The sequence below is a fragment of the Dasypus novemcinctus genome, chromosome 25 (assembly GCF_030445035.2).
Source record: "Dasypus novemcinctus isolate mDasNov1 chromosome 25, mDasNov1.1.hap2, whole genome shotgun sequence".
NCBI classification, from domain to species: Eukaryota; Metazoa; Chordata; class Mammalia; order Cingulata; family Dasypodidae; genus Dasypus; species Dasypus novemcinctus.
The window spans coordinates 23,011,613-23,030,988 of record NC_080697.1 but is presented as its reverse complement, the minus strand read 5'-3'; the positions used below and the strand labels follow the sequence as shown (position 1 = coordinate 23,030,988).

The window sequence follows — 19,376 nt, the reverse complement described above, 5'->3', positions numbered from 1 at the left end:
TGTGGCTCAGTGGCTAAGCTCCACCTTCCCACATACGAGGTCCTGGGTTCAATCTCTGGCCACCAGTTCCTCTAAAAAAAAAAAAATTGTTTTTTTTTCCCCCTTGGCTAGGATGTGACAGTCTTCCTTAGCCAATTCTGCTTTATGGTGTTAGAAAAGTTTCTAAACTGCTTATACGGATCTGATTTATAGTATAGTTGCTATAATTGTTCTTCTCTTCCTTTTCATTTTTGGCCTTTTTTTAATGAAATTGTTTTTATTTTATTTTATTTATTTCTTCACCGCCCCTAACCCCCCCCCGGTTGTCTGTTCTCTGTGTCCATCTGCTGTGTTCTTCTTTTTGTCCACAGCACGGGAATCTGTGTTTCTTTTTGTTGCATCATCTTGTGTCAGCTCTCCAGGTGAGAGGCGCCATTCTTAGGCAGGCTGAAATTTCTTTCCCGCTGGGTGGCTCTCCTTACGGGGCGCACTCCTTGCGCGTGGGGCTCCCCTACACGGGGGACACCCCTGCGTGGCACAGCACTCCTTGCGCACCTCACCACTGCGCATGGGCCAGCTGCACACCGGTCAAGGAAGCCCGAGGTTTGAACCGCAGGCCTCCCATGTGGTAGACGGACGCCCTAACCACTGGGTCAAGTCCGCTTCCCTCTTTTTGGACTTATTTATTTCATTGTCAAGTGTTTCATAATGAAAAATGTCACACTTGACTGTTTTAAAGGCACTTAAAGGATCAAGTTCAAAGTTGTCAATTTCAGACTGCACTTAGACACTGATTGTTTGAGCAAGGCAAACAACAAATAAATAACACCTGGAGATTAAAGAAAGATAATTATGGTGAATTAGGCAGCTCTCAGTCTACTGCGGCAGAGTCATTCAGCCCTGAAGTAGTCTGTCTATGGGAAGGAAGAGGAGGATCTAGGGCACTACAGTGATCATTATCCACCGTTTACTGGGTACCCACTTTACCTTTTACACAGGTTCTTTTATTTAACCTTTACAACTCTGCAAGGTAAATACTGTCTCACCATCCCCTTCTTACATCTAAGAAACGTGAGGTTCAAAGAAGTTAACTAGTTTAGTAAAGATCTAAGATTTTAACCCAGATTGGCCTGACTTGAAAGCGAAATCTTTTCCAAAACATTGCACTACTCCTGTTAAAAAAAAAAAAAAGAGTAGTTCTGTCATTTTCTCCAAGCAACCTTGTTGCAGTTCTTTTCTTCCACACCTTAACATTCCATACTCTGAGGGTCAGTGCTGTAAGTTAAATGCTCTCTTTATCATTGAGAAAGCTAAAACTTCACTTTGGTCTCCCTCTTCACCCATGCAGTCAAAAGGCTATCCCCTGGGAAGCAGGTTTGGCTCAATGGGTAGAGCATTCACATACCACATGGGAGGTCCAGGGTGCAATCCCAGGGCCTCCTGACCCATGTGGTGAGCTGGCCCAGTGCAGTACTGATATGCGCAAGGAGTGCAATATCACACAGGGGTGTCCCCCGCAACAGGGGTGTCCCCCGCATAGGGGAGCCCCACACACAAGGAGTGTGCCCCGTAAGGAGAGTTGCCCAGGGTGGCACCGCACACATGGAGAGCTGATGCAGCAAGATGACGCAACAAAAAGAGATACAAATTCCCAGTGCCACTGATAAGAATACAAGTGGACACAGAAGAATGGAGAAAGGGGGGGGGGGGCAGGAAGGGGAGAGAAATAAATAAAAAAGCTATCCCCTAAAGACTTTAGGTTCAATTTCATTAGTAGTCAAAAATTAATTCAACAAGTTGAGACTTATAAAAAGTGAAATAAAACAACAGAAATTAGAGGGCATAGCCTATAGCACTTTTTTTTGGTAAATTTTCTTTTTTTAAAGATTTATTTATTTATTTAATTTCCCCCCCTCCCCTGGTTGTCTGTTCTTGGTGTCTATTTGCTGCGTCTTGTTTCTTTGTCCGCTTCTGTTGTCGTCAGCGGCAGGGGAAGTGTGGGCGGCGCCATTCCTAGGCAGGCTGCTCTTTCTTTTCACGCTGGGCGGCTCTCCTCACGGGCACACTCCTTGCGCGTGGGGCTCCCCCACGCGGGGGACACCCTTGCGTGGCACGGCACTCCTTGCGCGCATCAGCACTGCGCATGGCCAGCTCCACACGGGTCAAGGAGGCCCGGGGTTTGAACCGCGGACCTCCCATATGGTAGACGGACGCCCTAACCACTGGGCCAAAGTCCGTTTCCCTTTGGTAAATTTTTGTTTTAGTTCTATGATGTGTGCATCATAGAGGTCAGTGGTGAAAGTTTGAAAAACATTGCATCAAGTTGTACTATTTCATGGCTCAGAGCCATTTCAGTCACAAAAAAATCAATAGATACGTTTCTACTAATCATACAGGTGGCAAAAATGTACAGAAAATTATCTCAAAGTCCAAACCTCAGAGGATTTTTACCTGATATAAATTAGTGCAGTTAAGCAGATTCATACCAGCCTAAATCAAATAATACCATAAAACTCTGTAAAAGTTTCTAATCAGCAACAGATGGTACAATTAGTTCAAATATTATTTTATATAACTAAATTGTAGGAAATTTTAAACTTTTGTCAGTCCTTTGAGTTCCTTATAATGTTTTTAGATGTTTCTTTTTTCTTCAAATAAAATCAAACTTTTACTCATTTCTTCACATTTAAGAAATACAAAAATATTAGACAAAGCTTTATTTATATTGATTAAATCATAATTATCACATACAAAATGGAGGCATTGGCATTCTGTGGCTAATGATCATATTAATTTAGCGTCATATCTCACAAAGCAAATTTACACACTAACCCTCTGACTTTAATCTGTTGTAAAATTACTGTAACAGAACCCTATAGCCAGTAACAGTTATGACTTTTGTCTAAAACAATTTAATAAAAGTACAACATAATACTGAAGGATAAGGAAAATACCTAACGTAATGATTTTCCAAATGCTGTATAAGAAAGATATATAAGAAACAGAGCAATGTGACCTGATTTGGGGGACAGGCACGATTTGGTTATGACTTAATGGAATCTTGGAGAGTGAACCAAAGCTTTTTTAAATTAGAACAACATTCATGATGATTTAAACCCCTTATCTTTCAACAGGAAACAAAGGCACGCCAAGGGAAAGTGGCTTATTTAGGATCACATAAATGTCCCAGATCTCCTGATTACATATCTAGAATCTTTTCCATTTCATAACAGGTTTATACCATAATACAATCATAATCTTGAAAAGATTACATTAGTTATCAAGGAAAACTCACATACATCTGTTTCTTAAAGGCTGACTTATCAAAGTAACAAGTTGAAACTCATACACAACAAACCATGGGGAAGAAAAGACAGCACTTACCTGCCGGAAATTTCAAAATCAAATGCTTTTGAAAACTTACTTTCATATTTATCCTTTCCCATGTAAATAGTGTAAGCAGACGAATTAACTAAGATAAAAAACAAACAAACAAACACAAAAACAATTAGATAACTTCAACAAAACTATTTCATGAGGAAAACAAGGGACAAATGCTTCAATCAGGGGTGGGCAAACTGTGGCCCATGGATCAAATATAGCCTGCCATCTGTTTTTTGTATAGTCCTCATGCTGTCCCGTCCCCCCCTCCCATTTTTAAAGGGTTTGGGGGGGAAAGAATATGCTATAGAGTCTACTGTATGTGACTCACAAAGCCTAAAATATTTACTATTTGCTCCTTTTCAGAAAGAAATTACTGATGGTTATAAATGGCTAATTTTCTACTTTCTAATGGATATGGTTCAATGCAATTCCCAGTTCAATCCTATACGTTAGCCTTCTTTAAAAAAAAAAAAAACACTCGACATACCTCACTAAAAATAGGTTCCTATACTTAGCCAAGTTTTTTTTGCCTAATTTTATTTAGCTGATATTAGCTTTATTCCAGGTCAGTGGCACATTATAATGGACTCCCTATCTCACCCAGAGGAACTTGGTCCTCAGATTTCTTCTCAATCAGTGACTCTGAACTTAGATTATACATAAGAATCACTGAATCACATCCTGACTTCAACTTAAACCAACTAAATCCAAAACTTTCAGAAAATGGAAGTGGGCATTTGTGTTTTCTAAAAGCTCCCCAAGTGATTCTAATGTGAAGTCAGGGTTGGAAACCACTACAGTAAATTAAATAGAATGTTCTAGATATAGCTTAGCTTAGGAATGACATTTGCTTCATTGAGATAGTGTATTTTAATATGGGCTCCCTCAATCTTCAACAAAAAGTTAAGTTTCCTACTGAAATTACAACTGGCTGCTGGGTTTACAAGCTAGTCTCCCAAACTAATTGACCTCAATTGGATCTGCTGGGCCCTCAGTCTACAAAGCTTAATAATAGGTGCAAGCTACCGCTGGGCAGTCTGTTTTAACTCCAAAGCACAGAGGACATGTGAATGGAGCTCTGAAGGCCAGGGAGCAGCAGTGTCCTATTTAAAAGCCCATCATCATTCTTAAATTAGGGATGTGTATAACTTTCGGTAGTGAAAAAAAAACACTCCTTTCTATCAGTTCTAGTTGCCTCTCTTAAATAGGAAAAATTCCAAATCCTCCAGTAGGCAGTTATAGTGACTATAATAGTCATAATTACTTAAAAGCAGTTAAAAGAAATAACTTGAAAGAGAATATATGCATTGACTAGCTGGCAGAAATGCCTGTCCACAACTGAATATTAGCTTGATAAGGTCATACTATGGCAAGCAATAAATGCTAGAAATGTAGAGAAAAAACTAAAACGTATTTCAGATTTTCTCTCACAATCTGGCTATATTTTATATGTATACCCTCTTGATTCTACAATTGGAAAATCTCCTCCAATCAATGACATTCTTTTTACAATCTAAACTTAACCCATTAATACAAACTGGTTTAAATACATTATAGAACATCCGTAAATCAAATGCCATGTACCTACTAAAAAGAAGGTGTAGGTGAAAAATTTAGAACAGTATTTTTTGTATATCTATATACAGTAAGTTAACTTGTGAAAAACAAATATATAATTGTGTAGAGAGAGAGATTTATAATTCCATATTTACATACACACACATTTTTTTCTACCCCCATGGAAGGATATATACCTAACTTAACAATCCTGTCTTTCGATAACTTACAAAATGTACAGATAGATAGCCTTTTATTTTTGTAATCAGAAAATAATTTTTAAAATAATTGAAATAGGGAGGACTGTGAAGAGGTGAAGGAGTAGAAAGCTCCAGGAATCAGTCCCTCCACCAAAACAATTATCAAACTGGCAAGAACTGTCTGAATCAACCATTATGAAACTATGGAGTTTAGAAGAACATTTTGCAGCATCCAAGGCAGCACTGGAGGAAGAGGTTCATGAACTGCAGTAAATATCAGTGGATTTCACCCTTCAAGAAAAGGCCCCCATACCACAAGTGTGCAACGATGTGGCATGCAGCAGTGGGGAATGCAGCCCAGGCAGCGCCTGGTGCAGTTTGCCAGTGCAGTTTGCCGGTGCCGGGTGGACTATAAGGACCTAGTCCTCCAAAATTCAGGTGTGTGTGGTCTGATCGCAGATCACAGCTTTTGATCAGCTACTTCAGATGGCTGGGAGGCCAGCTCTGAGAGTGACCATCATTCTGACCCTCCTCAGAAAAGTGACAGAGGAATCTTAAGTAGGCAGTACTTATATTTTCTCATTTCTCTTTCCATTTCATTGGTAGCAAATATTGTTTGAAAACTCACAAATTGACAGCCCCCAGCCTCAATGACAACAACAAAACCCAGGACTGGGAGAAGATATTCTCACAGTTAAGAAAACATAATGCTCAGAATGCCTAGTTCAACAAAAAAATTACAAAATACACAAAGAAACAGAAAAGTATGGCCCATTCGCAGGAAAAAAATAATTTGCTAGAAACCATCTGGAGGAAGCTCATACATTGGAACTATAAGTAAAAGGTATTGAATCAACTGTCTTAAAAATATGCAATGAACTAAAGGAATCTATATACAAAGAACTAAAGGAAATTACGAAAACACTGAACACAATAAAAAGATGGAAATTATAAAGATTAGAGCAGAAATAAATGAAATAGAGAACAGATAAATTATAATAGAGACAAGCAACAAAACCAAATTTGGTTCTTTGAAGAAACTAATAAAAATCAACATATCTTTAGATCAGACTAACAAGGAAAAAGAGAAAGAGGATACAAATAACTAAAATTAGGGGAAAAAAAAGTGGAGACATACCTACTGACCTCCTAGAAATTAAAAAGGATTATAGAAGGGTAGTATGAATAATTATATGCCAACAAATTAGAAAACATGGATGGAAAGGACAAATTCCTTGAAACACAAATTACCTAATATAAAACAAAACTGGAAAATCTCAACAGACCCATAACAAGAAAGCAAATCAGTACTTAAAAACTTCCCTCAAAATTGTAGCACTGATGTGGAGAAAGTGGCCACAGTAGCTGCTGAGGGTAGGGAGAGGGAAGAAGGGATATGATGTGGGGGCATTTTCAGGACTTAGACAGATGCTGGACATTGTATGTCCTGCCATGGCCCACTGGGTGGACTGGGGGAGAGTGTAAACTACAATGTAAACTATTATCCATGTGGTGCAGCAGTGCTCCAAAATGTATTCACCAAATGCAGTGAATGTCCCATGATGATGAAAGAGGTTGTTGATGTGGGAGGAGTGGCGTTAGGGGGTTGGGGGGTATATGAGAACCTCTTATATTTCTTGAATGCAACATTTAAAAGAAAATAGAGGAAGAAAAAAAAACTTCCCAACTAAGGAAAGTCCAGGACCAGACGGTTTCACTGCTGAATTGTACCAAATATTTAAAGATGATTTAACACCAATCCTTCTCAAACTGGCAAAAAATAATAGAGGTGTGACTACTTCCTAATCCCTACTTCTCACCATACAATTAGTTCAAAATGGATCAATGACCTAAACATAAGAGATACTACTATAAAATCCTCAAAAGGAAACAGGAAAATATCTTCAGCACCTTATAGTAGGCATGGAAATTTAAAAATTTTACCAAGAACACAAACAAAATAAAAACAGATAAATAGACTTCATCAAAATTAAACTTCTGTTCATCAAAGGACATTACCAAGAAAGTGAAAAAACAACCTACAGAATGGGAGAATATATTTTGAAATCATTTACCTGACAAAGGCTTAATATCCAGAATACAAAAAGAATCCTTACAACTCAAAAGAAAGACAAACCAATTTTAAAAATTGGCTGAGAATGTGAATAGTCACGTCTCCAAAGTAGATATTCAGTCAATAAGTACATGAAAAGATGTTCAATCTCTTTAGCGATTAGAAAAGTACAAATTAAAACTACAATGAGATACCACTTCACACCCACTAGAATGATTATTAAAAACCCAGAAAATAACAAATGTTGGCAAGTATGCGGAGATTTAAGAACATTTGTACAACGTTGGTGAGAACGTAAAATGGTACAGCCATCTTGGAAAACAGTTTGGCGATTCTTCAGAAAGTTAAACACAAAATTACTATTAATATATGACCTGACAATCTAGGAACTTGGATATTTGTACACCAATGTTCACGGCAGCCAATATTCCCAATGGTCAAAAAGGGAGGCCACCCAAGTGTCCACCAACAAATGAATGGATAAACAAAATGTGGTATATCCATACAATATTATTCAGTCTTAAAAAGAAGTGAAGTGCTGATACATACAACAACATAGATGAAACTTGAAGACATCGTGTTAATATCTTCACTCATCATGTTGAGTGAAATAAGCAAATTCATAGAAAGGGGAAATAGAAGTTATTGTTAAATGAGAATGAGTTTTAGCTTAGGATGAGGAAAATAGTCTGGAAATAGTGGTGAAAGTTACACAGTATTATCAATGTTATGTAATGACAAAATAAATGTCCAATTAGTAGGTTAAAATTATTTTTGTTATGTATATTAGACCATAATTAGTATATTGTTTTAAAAATTAAATAAAGTTGTTACTATGAAGGCCAAGCTATGTAAAATTTACACAAAAGAGAATGGCAAAGGAATGTTTTGATGGTTGGCCCATAAAATAATTAAGAAGATAATTGTGATAAGCCAAATTGAGGGGGATCCTACAAAATAATTTTTCAAAGATAGCAGTATCAGAAAAGACAAAGACTGAGCCACTGTTCCAGATTAAAGGTTATTAAAGAGTAATGACAACTGAAAGCAACAAATTTTTCATTATTTTGTTATAAATACATTATTACGATATTGATGAAATCAGAATAAAGCCTTCTAATTAGATAATGGCATTTCAGAAACACTAATTTCCTGATTTTGATCATAAAGATATTCTTTGAAAATATCCTTATTTTAGGAAATACATATTGAAGTATTAGGGATACTGCAACTTACTAACAGTTCAGAAAAAAAAATACGTGAAGAGGGGGAGAGAGAGAAAGCAAAAGAGAAGGAAAAGAAATGGGGGAGAGAAAGAGATAAGGCAAATAAGGTAAAATGTTAGCACTTGGGAAATCTGGGAGAAGGATATACAGGAAATCTTTATTATTCTTCCAATATTTTTTAAAATCTGAAATTGTCAAAATAAAAAGTTTAAATTAAAAAGGAACATGATTGCTGAGCTAAGCAATCTGAAATCTGAAATAAGCCTCTTTCTTTGTTAAAGGAAGGAGGGAAAAGTAAACTGTATTAACAAACAGTATATTTGCTATTGTCACCCAAACAACATGACTGATTAATCTGGAAACTGGTCATCTTGAAGATACCTGATTTAAGTGTAGGAAACCCCACCCAACTTCAGAGTCACTGTGATAACTTCATAATTTATAGAGCACTCTATCTTGAAAAAGATGACATTAAGAGATAATAAAAGTACAAGTGGACTTAATAAGCCAAATGTAGGTATTTTATGGGTCCATAAATTAGATGGTCTTGAATTTGACACTGAAAATATAGTAAGGTTATTGTTCTATTATTCCAATATCAAGCAGCATAAAAGAATGAAAATGAGCAGATTTTAGAGGCAGAGATACAATTTGTATTTTAAAACAAAAGGGAAAATTTTCTATAAATTTCTTTCCATTTTTCAAAAGGTTTTGTTCAATAAGCTATCAATTAACAAAACTTGACTCTCCATGTGCCACTCTTTTGATGACTGTTTTCCAAGTTTTTACAGTACTAATACGTAAAGTATTACCATTTTACTTGAAGTTATAAATCTTTTAACTTTACTATTTTTAATGATTTGCCTCACAAATAAGTTATTAGATGTAGAAACCAATATATTTCCAGCAGAAAACAGTTCTGGAACGATAATGGATGTCAATGAGAAAAACAGGATCCACAACACTGCTTGAAGCACGTCTGTTCTATTAAAGGCACCTGTGCATGTACTACTAGCACTTCAAGAATTAAGAATACCTTTAAGGGGAATAAAGCAGCTAGCATTTATCAAATTCAATAGCTTTGTTATCTGCCTGTATTTTTTATCGTTGGACTTGATGGACATCTATGTTGTTGGAGACTCTCAGGAGCTGAGAAGCTACAAAGAGACACTTGAGTAATCTTTTTTTTTTCGTCAATAAATCTTATTATAATTATGATTCCACTTGAGTAATCTTTTCTCATGACATGGGGTGGGAGTCGGGGTGGAAGCAGACCAAGGATGAATTTGCACACTGGTTAAGGTGTGCAATTTTTCAGGCTAGTTTGAATTTTGTTTCTAGTAATCTGAATGAGTAAAACGAACCAAATCTACCGAGGTAGAGAAACAGCTTTTAGCAGACTGCTTAAGACTAAATACTGATATAAATAGTAAGATGTGTCAGTGTGTTTGGGTAGCAGGAGTAGGGGTCTGTGAAGTTGCTTCTAAAGAGCTATGAGCCACAACTTCCCTAGGCCTCAATTTTCCCATTTCTAAAGAGAAATTACCACCCAATTCAAACCCACACAAACAATATGGAGCTAGTTTCACTTGTCTCACTTTTAACAAGCAATCAGACAGCGCTATAAGTTTTTTTTAAATTAAAAGCATTCATGTATTCAACAAACATTTATTGAGTAACCATTATGAGTTAGGCACTATGCTAGGGAAACAGGATAAAGAGATGCTGTCCCTGCCCTCAAGGGACTCACAATCTAGTACAGGCAGACAGCATTTATAATACGTGATAAGTGCAATGCTAAAAGTATCTGATGTTAAGAAGGACTCAGAAGAGGTATACCTACGAATCCAAGGGTAGGAGAAGCTAGGACAGAAAAAGTATCTTGGGGAAAAAAAGGCCAGGAGTAGGAGTTAACTGGGAGTTGATTCTAGGCGAAGGAAAACTGTCAGAGCAGAGAAACCAAAAGAGCCCTTTCCTAGTATGCCACAGATAAAACAGAAATATTATCATGTCACTCCCAAGAACTGGGAAAGCATCTCTGCCCCGTGAGTAACTGTATCGCCAATGGAGGATCTTTTCATGGCTTTCTTTTGTATCCCAGACCCTAAAACCCTTCCCTAAAAAGGTAAGGCGCACTTGCTGTAGGGCACTGTTGTTAGAAGGCGTCTCCTTTCCTCAGAGCAGGCGGCTACCTAGGCGCAGTCAGAATGAATACTGCAAAGGGGTTTGAAGGACTAGGGAGGTGGAAGGGAATTTGCAGGAGCCCACAGACTTTGTCCAACTCCACGGAGCAGCGGGAGGTTTTTCCGTTTCAGGGAAGAAAACAGCCCTCAGGTGCAAAAAGAGCAGGAGACATTGTTCCTTCGCACCCCCCAGATCCCGGAAGAGGGGGCACCCGGGAACTAGAGTGCGACCGAGAGGACGCGGGAAAAGAAGCGCTTCAGAACGAGGTCCAGGCACAGCGGAGGCCAAGGAGTCCCGGGTCGCTGCTCAACAGCGGCCGGGGGTGTCGCGGCGCCTACTCACCGCTGCTGGTGGAGAAGTAGAACACCATGACCCCTGCGGCGACTCCTGCGCGGCGCTCAGGCGCTCAACTGTAGAAATTCAAGCTACCAGAAGCTCCACGACCACTAGGTCCCCGGAACTCTTCCGCGTACTTCCGGCGGACGTCGGGGCACGTCATAACGCCAGCTCGCCGGCGCCATCTTTAATTCTCGCGAAGGGAAGGGATTGGGGGATTAAAAGGTTTGGGGGTTGAGGGAAGGAAAAGAAGGATCCAGGACTTTTTTTGGGTGCGAAACGTACCTGAAAACTCAATGAAGCCCTAAAAGAAAAATAATGACAGACTTTACTCCTAGACTCTCCCTCCGTAGGCGTTGAGTGCTTGAGTTTATTAGTTTTGTTTAACTGCCTCCCCTGGTATGGGCTCTTCTTCATAGCTGGGATTTCACTAAACCTAACACAAGGCTTGACAAGTAGTAGGAGCTCATTAAGTTTTAAATGAACCAAAATTCCTTCTACTATTCTCTTTCAAGCTTCGACACGTATAAGGCACATCTGGAGCATATTAACTATACTCATTTTTCTTACTTGCAAAATGAAGATTGATAATGTAGCAGTTAACTCAGTATATACTGCTAAATTTAAAAGAGATAATAAGCCTAAAGGGTGAGCACTCAACTAAAGTGACTTGTAACTGATGTTCATGAGAGGTATATGCCCTTCGGGTTTTTTACTTGGACTGTTCTGGGCTTAAATCTAAGATCTGCCATCTATTTTACCTATGAAATTGGACAAATTCCAAACCTCTAAACTTTGGAGAACTTTGTTGCTGTAAAGTAGAGATAATCGTGTAATGCTCTAAGAATGACATATAATTATTAGTGCCCTAGTTTTTAAAAATTTAACTTGAAAAATAAAAAATGAAATAGAAGCCTAAAGAGCTGCTAATAATAATTAAAAAGTTAAATGATCAAGTTCAAAATGAGGAAAATAAGTGCTCTGAGAATCTTCGCGAGACTACGTTACAAGAAGTTCTAAAGGCAAAAGACCCCAGAATGTACTTCGTTTTCTAGTGGGAGCCTCTGTTCCGCCGAAAACTACGATTCCCAAAATGCACTGCAACACTTCCCGGGATTAGAGCAAGGCTCTACTGCAAGGGATTGTGGGAGACGAGGTTTTCCCTGTGAAGAGGAGTTTCACCTCCCAAGGGCGGGAGAATCTTGGGAACAGCCTCCTCAGTGAGCGGGGCAAGAGCCAGTGAGCGACCAATCAACGAGCTATCCCTTGGAGGCCTTGAGAATTGGCGAATAGGAACGCAGCGGCTTCAGTCTCGACTGGCGCGCAATAATTTGAATACACTCTAGGAGGCCCTGGCTTGGCTGAGGAGAGGTCGTATAGTTCTGAGGCGCAGGTACTTCGGGGGAACAAGGCGCGGGGATTGGAAAACTGAGGTGAACCGGAGGCTGTGGGACGATGGGGGCGAATGTCAAGGAAAGAGATCTCTTGCGCTGGGCTTGGCGGGCTGGCGGGCTCGAGACCGAGACCGAAGCCACCTACCAGTTCTCTGCACTTCCCCGTCGCGGCTTTCCATCTCCTGACGTCCGGAGTCTTGTCATTTTGCCCTGACAGGATTCAGAGAGGACTGATTTTCTCTCATAATTTTCCTTATTCAACCCTAGAAGGGTTTTCTCATAAGTCGCAGCTCCTCATGAATTCCCAGAAACCCCGATCTTTCTATTTGTTTATTTAGCTTTGAAATCATGCTTGCGGGATTTTTTTGGAATATACCTGGACCAAAAGAAGGGGAAGGGAATTGACTTTTACTGAGTAAAATACTATATGCTCTAGAATTAATGTGCATGGTTGTATTTACTTTCGGTATTTTATGTTTTATAAAATGGTCAGTCTTTTGTGTTTTATAAATAAGAAAAGCGGCTTACTCAAGCTACTTAACTAAGAAAATGGGAGAGGATTGTGTTTCAACCATTTCTTGTGCGGTGCTTGTGAAAAAGTTAGAAACGGTCTCTGCCTTCGTCGAACTTCCAGGCTGTCGAGAAAGACTGTTAAAGAAACACTAAAATGTGTTTAGTGGAATATTAAGTTAAGTATAGGGTTCAAAGAAAGAACAGAACAAGAGTATGTAACAGTGGGAGGGGTGGGTGAGAACAGTGTCCAGTAAGGCTTCCCAGGAGAGTGTTTAAGCGTGGTATGAGTGGCAGACTAATTAAAACGGAAGTGTATCCTTGATTCAAGGCAAAAAATATTTCCTCCTACCAAAAAAAAATATAGGGTCATTTTCCAGCTTGAAATATATGTATCATCCCTGCTTTTATTTCTGTTTTATGTTTGCTACTATGGTATAGTGTTTTAATCTTTATTAAAATAATTTGCTTTTTGGGAGCAGATAGAGCTCAAGCAGTTGAGTGCCTGCTTCCCACATACGAGGTCCTGAATTGGATCCCTGGTATCTCCTAAAAACAAACACAAACAAACGAAAATACCAGCTCTGGAGAGTGGATGTAGCTCAGTGGTTGAGGGCTGGCTTCCTACATACGAGGTCCAGGGTTCAATCCTTAGCCCTGGTACTCAAAAAAACAAACCAACAAAAATTGCTTTTTAAAAACCCTTTTCCCAGAAAAAAAGAAGAAAAGAAAAGGAAAATAAAAAACCTTTTCCTGAATATTTATAGACCTTCATATATCTGAAAACTTTTCTAAGCTTATAAAGTATAATTTTATGTAGCAGTTTTTATGCTCATTTGTTTTTTAGTTATTATAATTGTCCTGTTGCTTTTAGGTATTCACCTTAGAAGATGGCAGCTTTTCCAAAGAAAAGGAAGCAACTGTCTTTGAACTGTGACAAGTGAGTCTCATCTTATGATTGCAAACCCTTAAAAAGAAAAATCTACCTCTTGTCTTTCTCATCCTCTTTCTTCCATATCTTTAAATTTCCATTCTTTCACTAGCCCACCCTTAGTGGCTATAGTAATAGTCTATTTTCTAATTCTAATTCTAGTCTGGAAATCTGTAAGCTTTTATAATGAATTTTTCTGTTCTTTTGGAGGGAATCAGTAAACAGCTATATCTGTTTGCTATGGCAATGAAGTACATTATATCTTTTATTACCCTGCTCCTTTCCACTCGTCTAGGAAAGTGTTTTACATACAATATATGCTTGTCTGTAAGAAGTCCTAGAATCCTATATACTCATAGCCTGCTACATGCCATATCAGAGATATAAATTACATAAACAGAATAGGCCCCAGGGGATCAGTTTATTACAGAGAATTCCTCATTATAGGAAGATTCTTATAGCCAGTTGAGCAAAGTGTATGGGCTATAATTTGAATATACTGCCAAGACTTAGAAATAGATTTTAAAACACACATTTACTAACATATGTATATCAAAGCTGCTTTGTAAGCAGTTTAATTTTCGTGAACATTATCCAGATCTAACTTTTAAAAGATATTTGAATTGTTTGGTAAAGGCAGAATTTAAGAACCCTACTTGTTAGACTAATAAGTAATGTGTGTGTATGTATGTTTTTGGGGGGAAGGTTTTATTGTTTTTTATATGACCTATAGGTAGACTTTTTATTACTTAGCAGTAGATTAATATAAATTATGAAGCAAAATGTTACTTATCAATGGACTTGGTTTCTTTTCATAGCCTATTAGACATTTCATCAAAGAAATTAATATTGGACTTTACTGAAAATATATTTCCATCATCTAATAAAAATCACATTACCCAAAGCAGTGATAAAAATGAAGAAGAGGTGCATTATTTTCAACAAGGCCATTTCATTTCAAGTCCAATTAATACATCATCATTTTCAACAACTAAAAAAAATAAATTGCCATCTTCAAATCAAGGTTCACCATTTAAATCTGCCGTGTCCACAGTATCCTTTTATAATAAAGATAAGTGGTACCTCAATCCATTAGAGAGAAAGCTATTAAAAGAGAGTAGATCCACTTGTCTAAAAACTAATAAGGAAGATAAATCTTTTCCCAGTGTGACAAAAAAAATTCTGGGAAAACCTGTCTGCTCCAAGAAGATGAACAAAAAACCGCAGAAAAGTTTAATTGCTAAGTATCAACCAAGTTATAAGTACATCAAACCTGTGTCAAGGAATTCTAAAACGTCTATGCAAAATAGTGCAGCCTATAAACCAGTTGTGGAGAAAGAGAATAATTGTTATTCAGCTGAAAATAATCTGGAAGCTCCTCGGATTCTAAGCCAAAAAATAAGACCACAAGTTACACTCCAGGGTGGAGCAGCATTTTTTGTTAGTAGAAAAAAATCCTCTCATAAGAGATTGTCTCTGGAAAATAAACCATTACTGGAACTCTCCCAAAAGAATAAATCAGAAGTGACTGAAGATTCTAACGTAGAGACTGTCAGCAAAAGAGAAACTTTTGAGACAAGGCATATACCAAAGTGCTTGTTACTAGAAAAGGAACTGAACATTGAGCTACCAAGTTCAAGAAGTGAAAAGGAAGAGAAATCAATAAAGGTAAAGAAGGCTATGTATATCACTTTAAAAACTAAGTTGGCTCCATGATGAAATTTCAGTATAAATACTATATATAACATAATTGAACAAAATTTTATTTTTTTTATAGTTCTGAGCACTGCTTTTATGAGGCCAGATAATTTAAAGTTTAGTCACTATAAAGAATTTAAAAGCAGGGTAGAAAGATGAGAATTTTCTCACTTTACTGGCTTAAGGAAGCCTACTGACATTTGTTGGTGTTAAAGTATACATTTTATTAAATTCCATCATAAGTAAGCTAGGTCAAAGAAGCTTAAAAACTTTAGTAGTCTGTGTTTTTAGAAAATAGAAATAAGAAAATTCAGGGAGTGGGTTTCCAAAATAAACATATCAAGTCTTTGTTTTAGTTTATTACTTAAAAGTAATGTTATTCTAGAAAATTTAGAGAATACAGAAACTATTTTAAAAATCATCTGTAATCCCAATACCTGAAGATGATCATTCATTGTTTTTTGGTTTTTCCAAATGTTTTTAAATTTAATTGCCTTTTTTTAAAAGATATGTAGATAAAAAAAATATTACGTTAAAAATGATCATTCATTGTTAACATGTAACTGGGTTATTTATTTTATATATTATACTTTCATGGTTGCCATACCACACATTTTCTTTTGATCTTGCTCATACTTAACACAGCTAGGCTAGACTGGTGCCATCTGATAGAAATATAACATGTCACATGTAGTTTTACGTTTTCTAGTAGCCACGTTAAAGAAAAGTAAAAAATATTTAACCCAGTATATCTATAAATATTACCATTTCAATATAGTTGATATAAGAAACTAATGAAATACCTTACTCTCTGTACTAAGTCCTCAAAACATGTTTATTTTATACTTAAAGTGTATCTCAGTTCTGATTAGCCACATTTCAAGTTCTCAGTAGCTACAAGTGGCTGGCTAGTGGCTATAAATAAGACATCAAAGGTAGACCTCCCATCTGTAATCTCATCAGAAAGTTTGGGTTTTTTTGTTTTTGTTTTTAAAGATTTATTTATTCCCCTCCCCCACCCCCATTGTTTGGGCTCGCTGTCTGTGGGAGAGAGGCACCCAACTGCTTGAGCCACCTCCACTCCTGCTTCTTGTATCTCTCATTGTGTTTCCTTGTGTCTCTTTGTTGTGTCATCTTGTTGCATCAGCTCACCATGCCATCCCGTCATGCCAGCTCACTGTCTTGCTCATCTTCCCTAGGAGATACGGGGAACTGAACCTGGGACCTCCAGTGTGCTAGGCAGGTGCCCTACTGCTTGAACCACATCCACTTCCCTGTTTTTGTTTTTTTCCACATAGCTAGGAGAAGAAAGCAATTGAGGTAGCAAGCCTAAAGAAAGTCTGTCTCTCAGTTCAGGACTTCCATGTCTGTGGTGCCTTATTTATATTCATCACAAACTTGGCAACTGGAGAAATGATAGGCTCCCATTGTGCCTAAGATACTGTCAGGCTCATAAATTGAGCAACTCAAACCCTTTTATATTCATTTTCCTCATTACATCCTGTCATCACTACCTCCAGTCAAACCTAGCTCTAGTTTGTACCTCTTGTAGTCATCTAAAGTTCAAAACTCAAAAATCAGTTATCAATTGGTGGCCAAATCCTGGCCATGGGTGCTTTGCTTGGCCTACATAATTCTTTTAAAAATTTGAGCCAGCATTTTTTAAAACTGTAAGATAGCACATAAAATTCTAGCTTTCTAGATTTTATCTCATGAAACCTTGAAAGGTCTGGCAAAGCTGAACCCTCATTCTTGTATGGCTATGATTTCTCAGAACTGAGTATCAGGCTGTCTCCATTGAACAGATATGGGTTCTTCATTTCCCTCCACTCAGTGTGTATATATATGTATGTATGTATGTATGTATGCACCTAGTTTAATCCAGTTTTACTCAATTTTACTTACCTGTTACCCTTATGGGCATTTCAGTTTACAGTACCCACTGTAAATGTTTGTTCCCCTTTATCAAGTATTCCCAAGTATCTTGTTAAATGAGATGTTCTTTCTGGCTAAACCATGATTATCTAATTCTCTTAATTCTTCATGTCCTGTTTCTTCCAACAAAACACTCCTGTGTCTTGATAGGGGTGTGGGTTATATATGGGCATATACATTTTGTCAAAATTCACTGGACTGTATACTTTATATCTGCATTTCACTATATAAAATTATCCCAATTTTTAAAGGTTTTAGGCACAACCTGAGCTAAAATTCATTCTCAATCCAGCAAAACAAAGAGGTGGAGCTCTGTATTTCCCATCTCCCCTGATTAATATTTTTCCAATTAGGGAATAAAGACACAGCCTTCACACAGTGACATGGTGAATTCTCTGCAACACCCCTTTCTGACTTTTTTTTTTTTTTTTTTTTCTGAGCTTGAGTTTTTAAGGGGCTTAGCATGAGTTTTTAAGGGGCAGTTTTTTGGGTTCTGTCTAGCTTTCAGTAGTCTGAGAAGCTGGGCTTTAGTGCATCTTAATTTGTGATCATGGGTTTTGTGCTCTCTTGAGGTTTTGCTGTTTTCTCACTGCTAGGATTCATGTCTGCTAGTTAAGGATGAATCCCATTTTCATGAGGGGGTGCACATCCTTTTCCCAGCTTGTTTTGGAGTCTGGGAAATAGACTGTAGAATTGTACTACATTTGCTAATATATTATGGTCTTGAATGGGAATACTACTTGAATCAAGAATGGTGCCCCTACCCCAAGATATTCCTTAAATTCACCAAATTAGCATTAGCAGTGATATTTGTGAGGATTTTTTCTAGTCTGCTTTTCCCACTTCCTTGCTATTACTCAGAAAGTGTGAATTAGATGCCTTACCAGCCACTCCAGAATGTTCCTTTCTTTTTTTAACTGCCTGTTTTTAAAGTTCATGAAAAAAGCTGTCCTTTTGTAGTTTGATGGATGCTGGGGAAATTTTTGCCGTTTATGCTATTTTTTGTAGTTGTCCATTACATTATTATGGAAAAGATGTTCTGTAGTCTTCATTCTGCCATCTTTATTGGGAAGTGTAATATATTTTTAACAGAATGACAAGTTACAGACCAAAATATAAACACCCAGGCTTTTTTTTTTTTTTTTACACATTTTTTTAACACTCAGGCTTTTATTTTATTTTATTTTTTAGATTTTATTTATTTCTCTTCCCTTCCCCCCTCCCAACCCTCTGGCCCCAGTTGTCTGTTCTCTGTGTCTATCTGCTGTGTGTTCTTCTTTGTCCACTTCTGTTGTTGTCAGCGGCACGGGAATCTGTGTTTCTTTTTGTTGTTGTTGCAGTCATCTTGTGTCAGCTCTCTGGGTGTGCCACGCCATTCTTGGGCAGGCTGAACTTTCTTTTGCGCTGGGCGGCTCTCCTTACTGGGCGCACTCCTTGCGCGTGGGGCTCCCCTACGCGGGGGACACCCCTGCGTGGCACGGCACTCCTTGCTTGCATCAGCACTGCACGTGGGCCAGCTGCACATGGTTCAGGGAGACCCGGGGTAGACGGATGCCCTACCACTGGGCCAAGTCCGATTCCCAACACTCAGGCTTTTAAAAGGTAATGTACATTTAGTGAGTAAGAGGAAATTCTCCTTAAAATAGACTGAAAATTGGGGACTTAAAATCACATTATAAAATGTAATTCATAATAAACAAGGTATTTTGTTTTGGAAACAGATCTGTTGGAATTCATTCACTAAGTAGGAAATAATTGAGATTTATTGGTTTCCTTTCCTTTTACCTATTCATTGTTTTCAGGATTCATCTGGTGGAGTAGTTTCTTCAAGAGAATGTAAACTTGATGAAAGTAAGCATTTTCCTTCAGAGGATTCTCTTAAGGAGAACAAGAAGGCAGGTAAATAATTTTTCATCTCAAAAATGAGTTTAGTTATGTTTAATAATGCTTCATTGTATGTGTCAATAT

The 19,376-nt window shown here is 37.8% G+C and overlaps 2 protein-coding genes across 7 annotated transcripts in view; one reads left to right on the top strand and one right to left on the bottom strand.

Annotated features, from left to right (window-relative positions):
* The window catches only part of CCDC25 (coiled-coil domain containing 25), a 58,600-nt gene extending 47,535 nt beyond the window's left edge, over positions 1 to 11,065 (bottom strand). For 2 of the 5 annotated variants that reach the window (XM_071211927.1, XM_058287805.2), the window contains exons 1-2: positions 10,947 to 11,065; positions 3,404 to 3,451 (exon numbers count right to left, since the gene is read on the bottom strand). In XM_071211927.1, coding sequence (XP_071068028.1) covers positions 3,404 to 3,451; positions 10,947 to 10,974 — 76 coding nt within the window. In that variant the 5' untranslated portion in view covers positions 10,975 to 11,065. The remainder of the gene's footprint in view (positions 1 to 3,403; positions 3,452 to 10,946) is intronic. The other 3 variants (XM_058287807.2, XM_071211928.1, XM_071211929.1) reach the window with 2 other exon arrangements.
* ESCO2 (establishment of sister chromatid cohesion N-acetyltransferase 2) overlaps positions 11,018 to 19,376 on the top strand; it is a 31,675-nt gene continuing 23,316 nt past the window's right edge. The window contains exons 1-4 of one of the 2 annotated variants that reach the window (XM_058287802.2): positions 11,018 to 12,333; positions 13,719 to 13,784; positions 14,594 to 15,443; positions 19,211 to 19,307. In XM_058287802.2, coding sequence (XP_058143785.1) covers positions 13,735 to 13,784; positions 14,594 to 15,443; positions 19,211 to 19,307 — 997 coding nt within the window. In that variant the 5' untranslated portion in view covers positions 11,018 to 12,333; positions 13,719 to 13,734. Of the gene's footprint in view, positions 12,374 to 13,718; positions 13,785 to 14,593; positions 15,444 to 19,210; positions 19,308 to 19,376 lie in introns of both variants that reach the window. The other variant, XM_058287803.2, reaches the window with a different exon arrangement.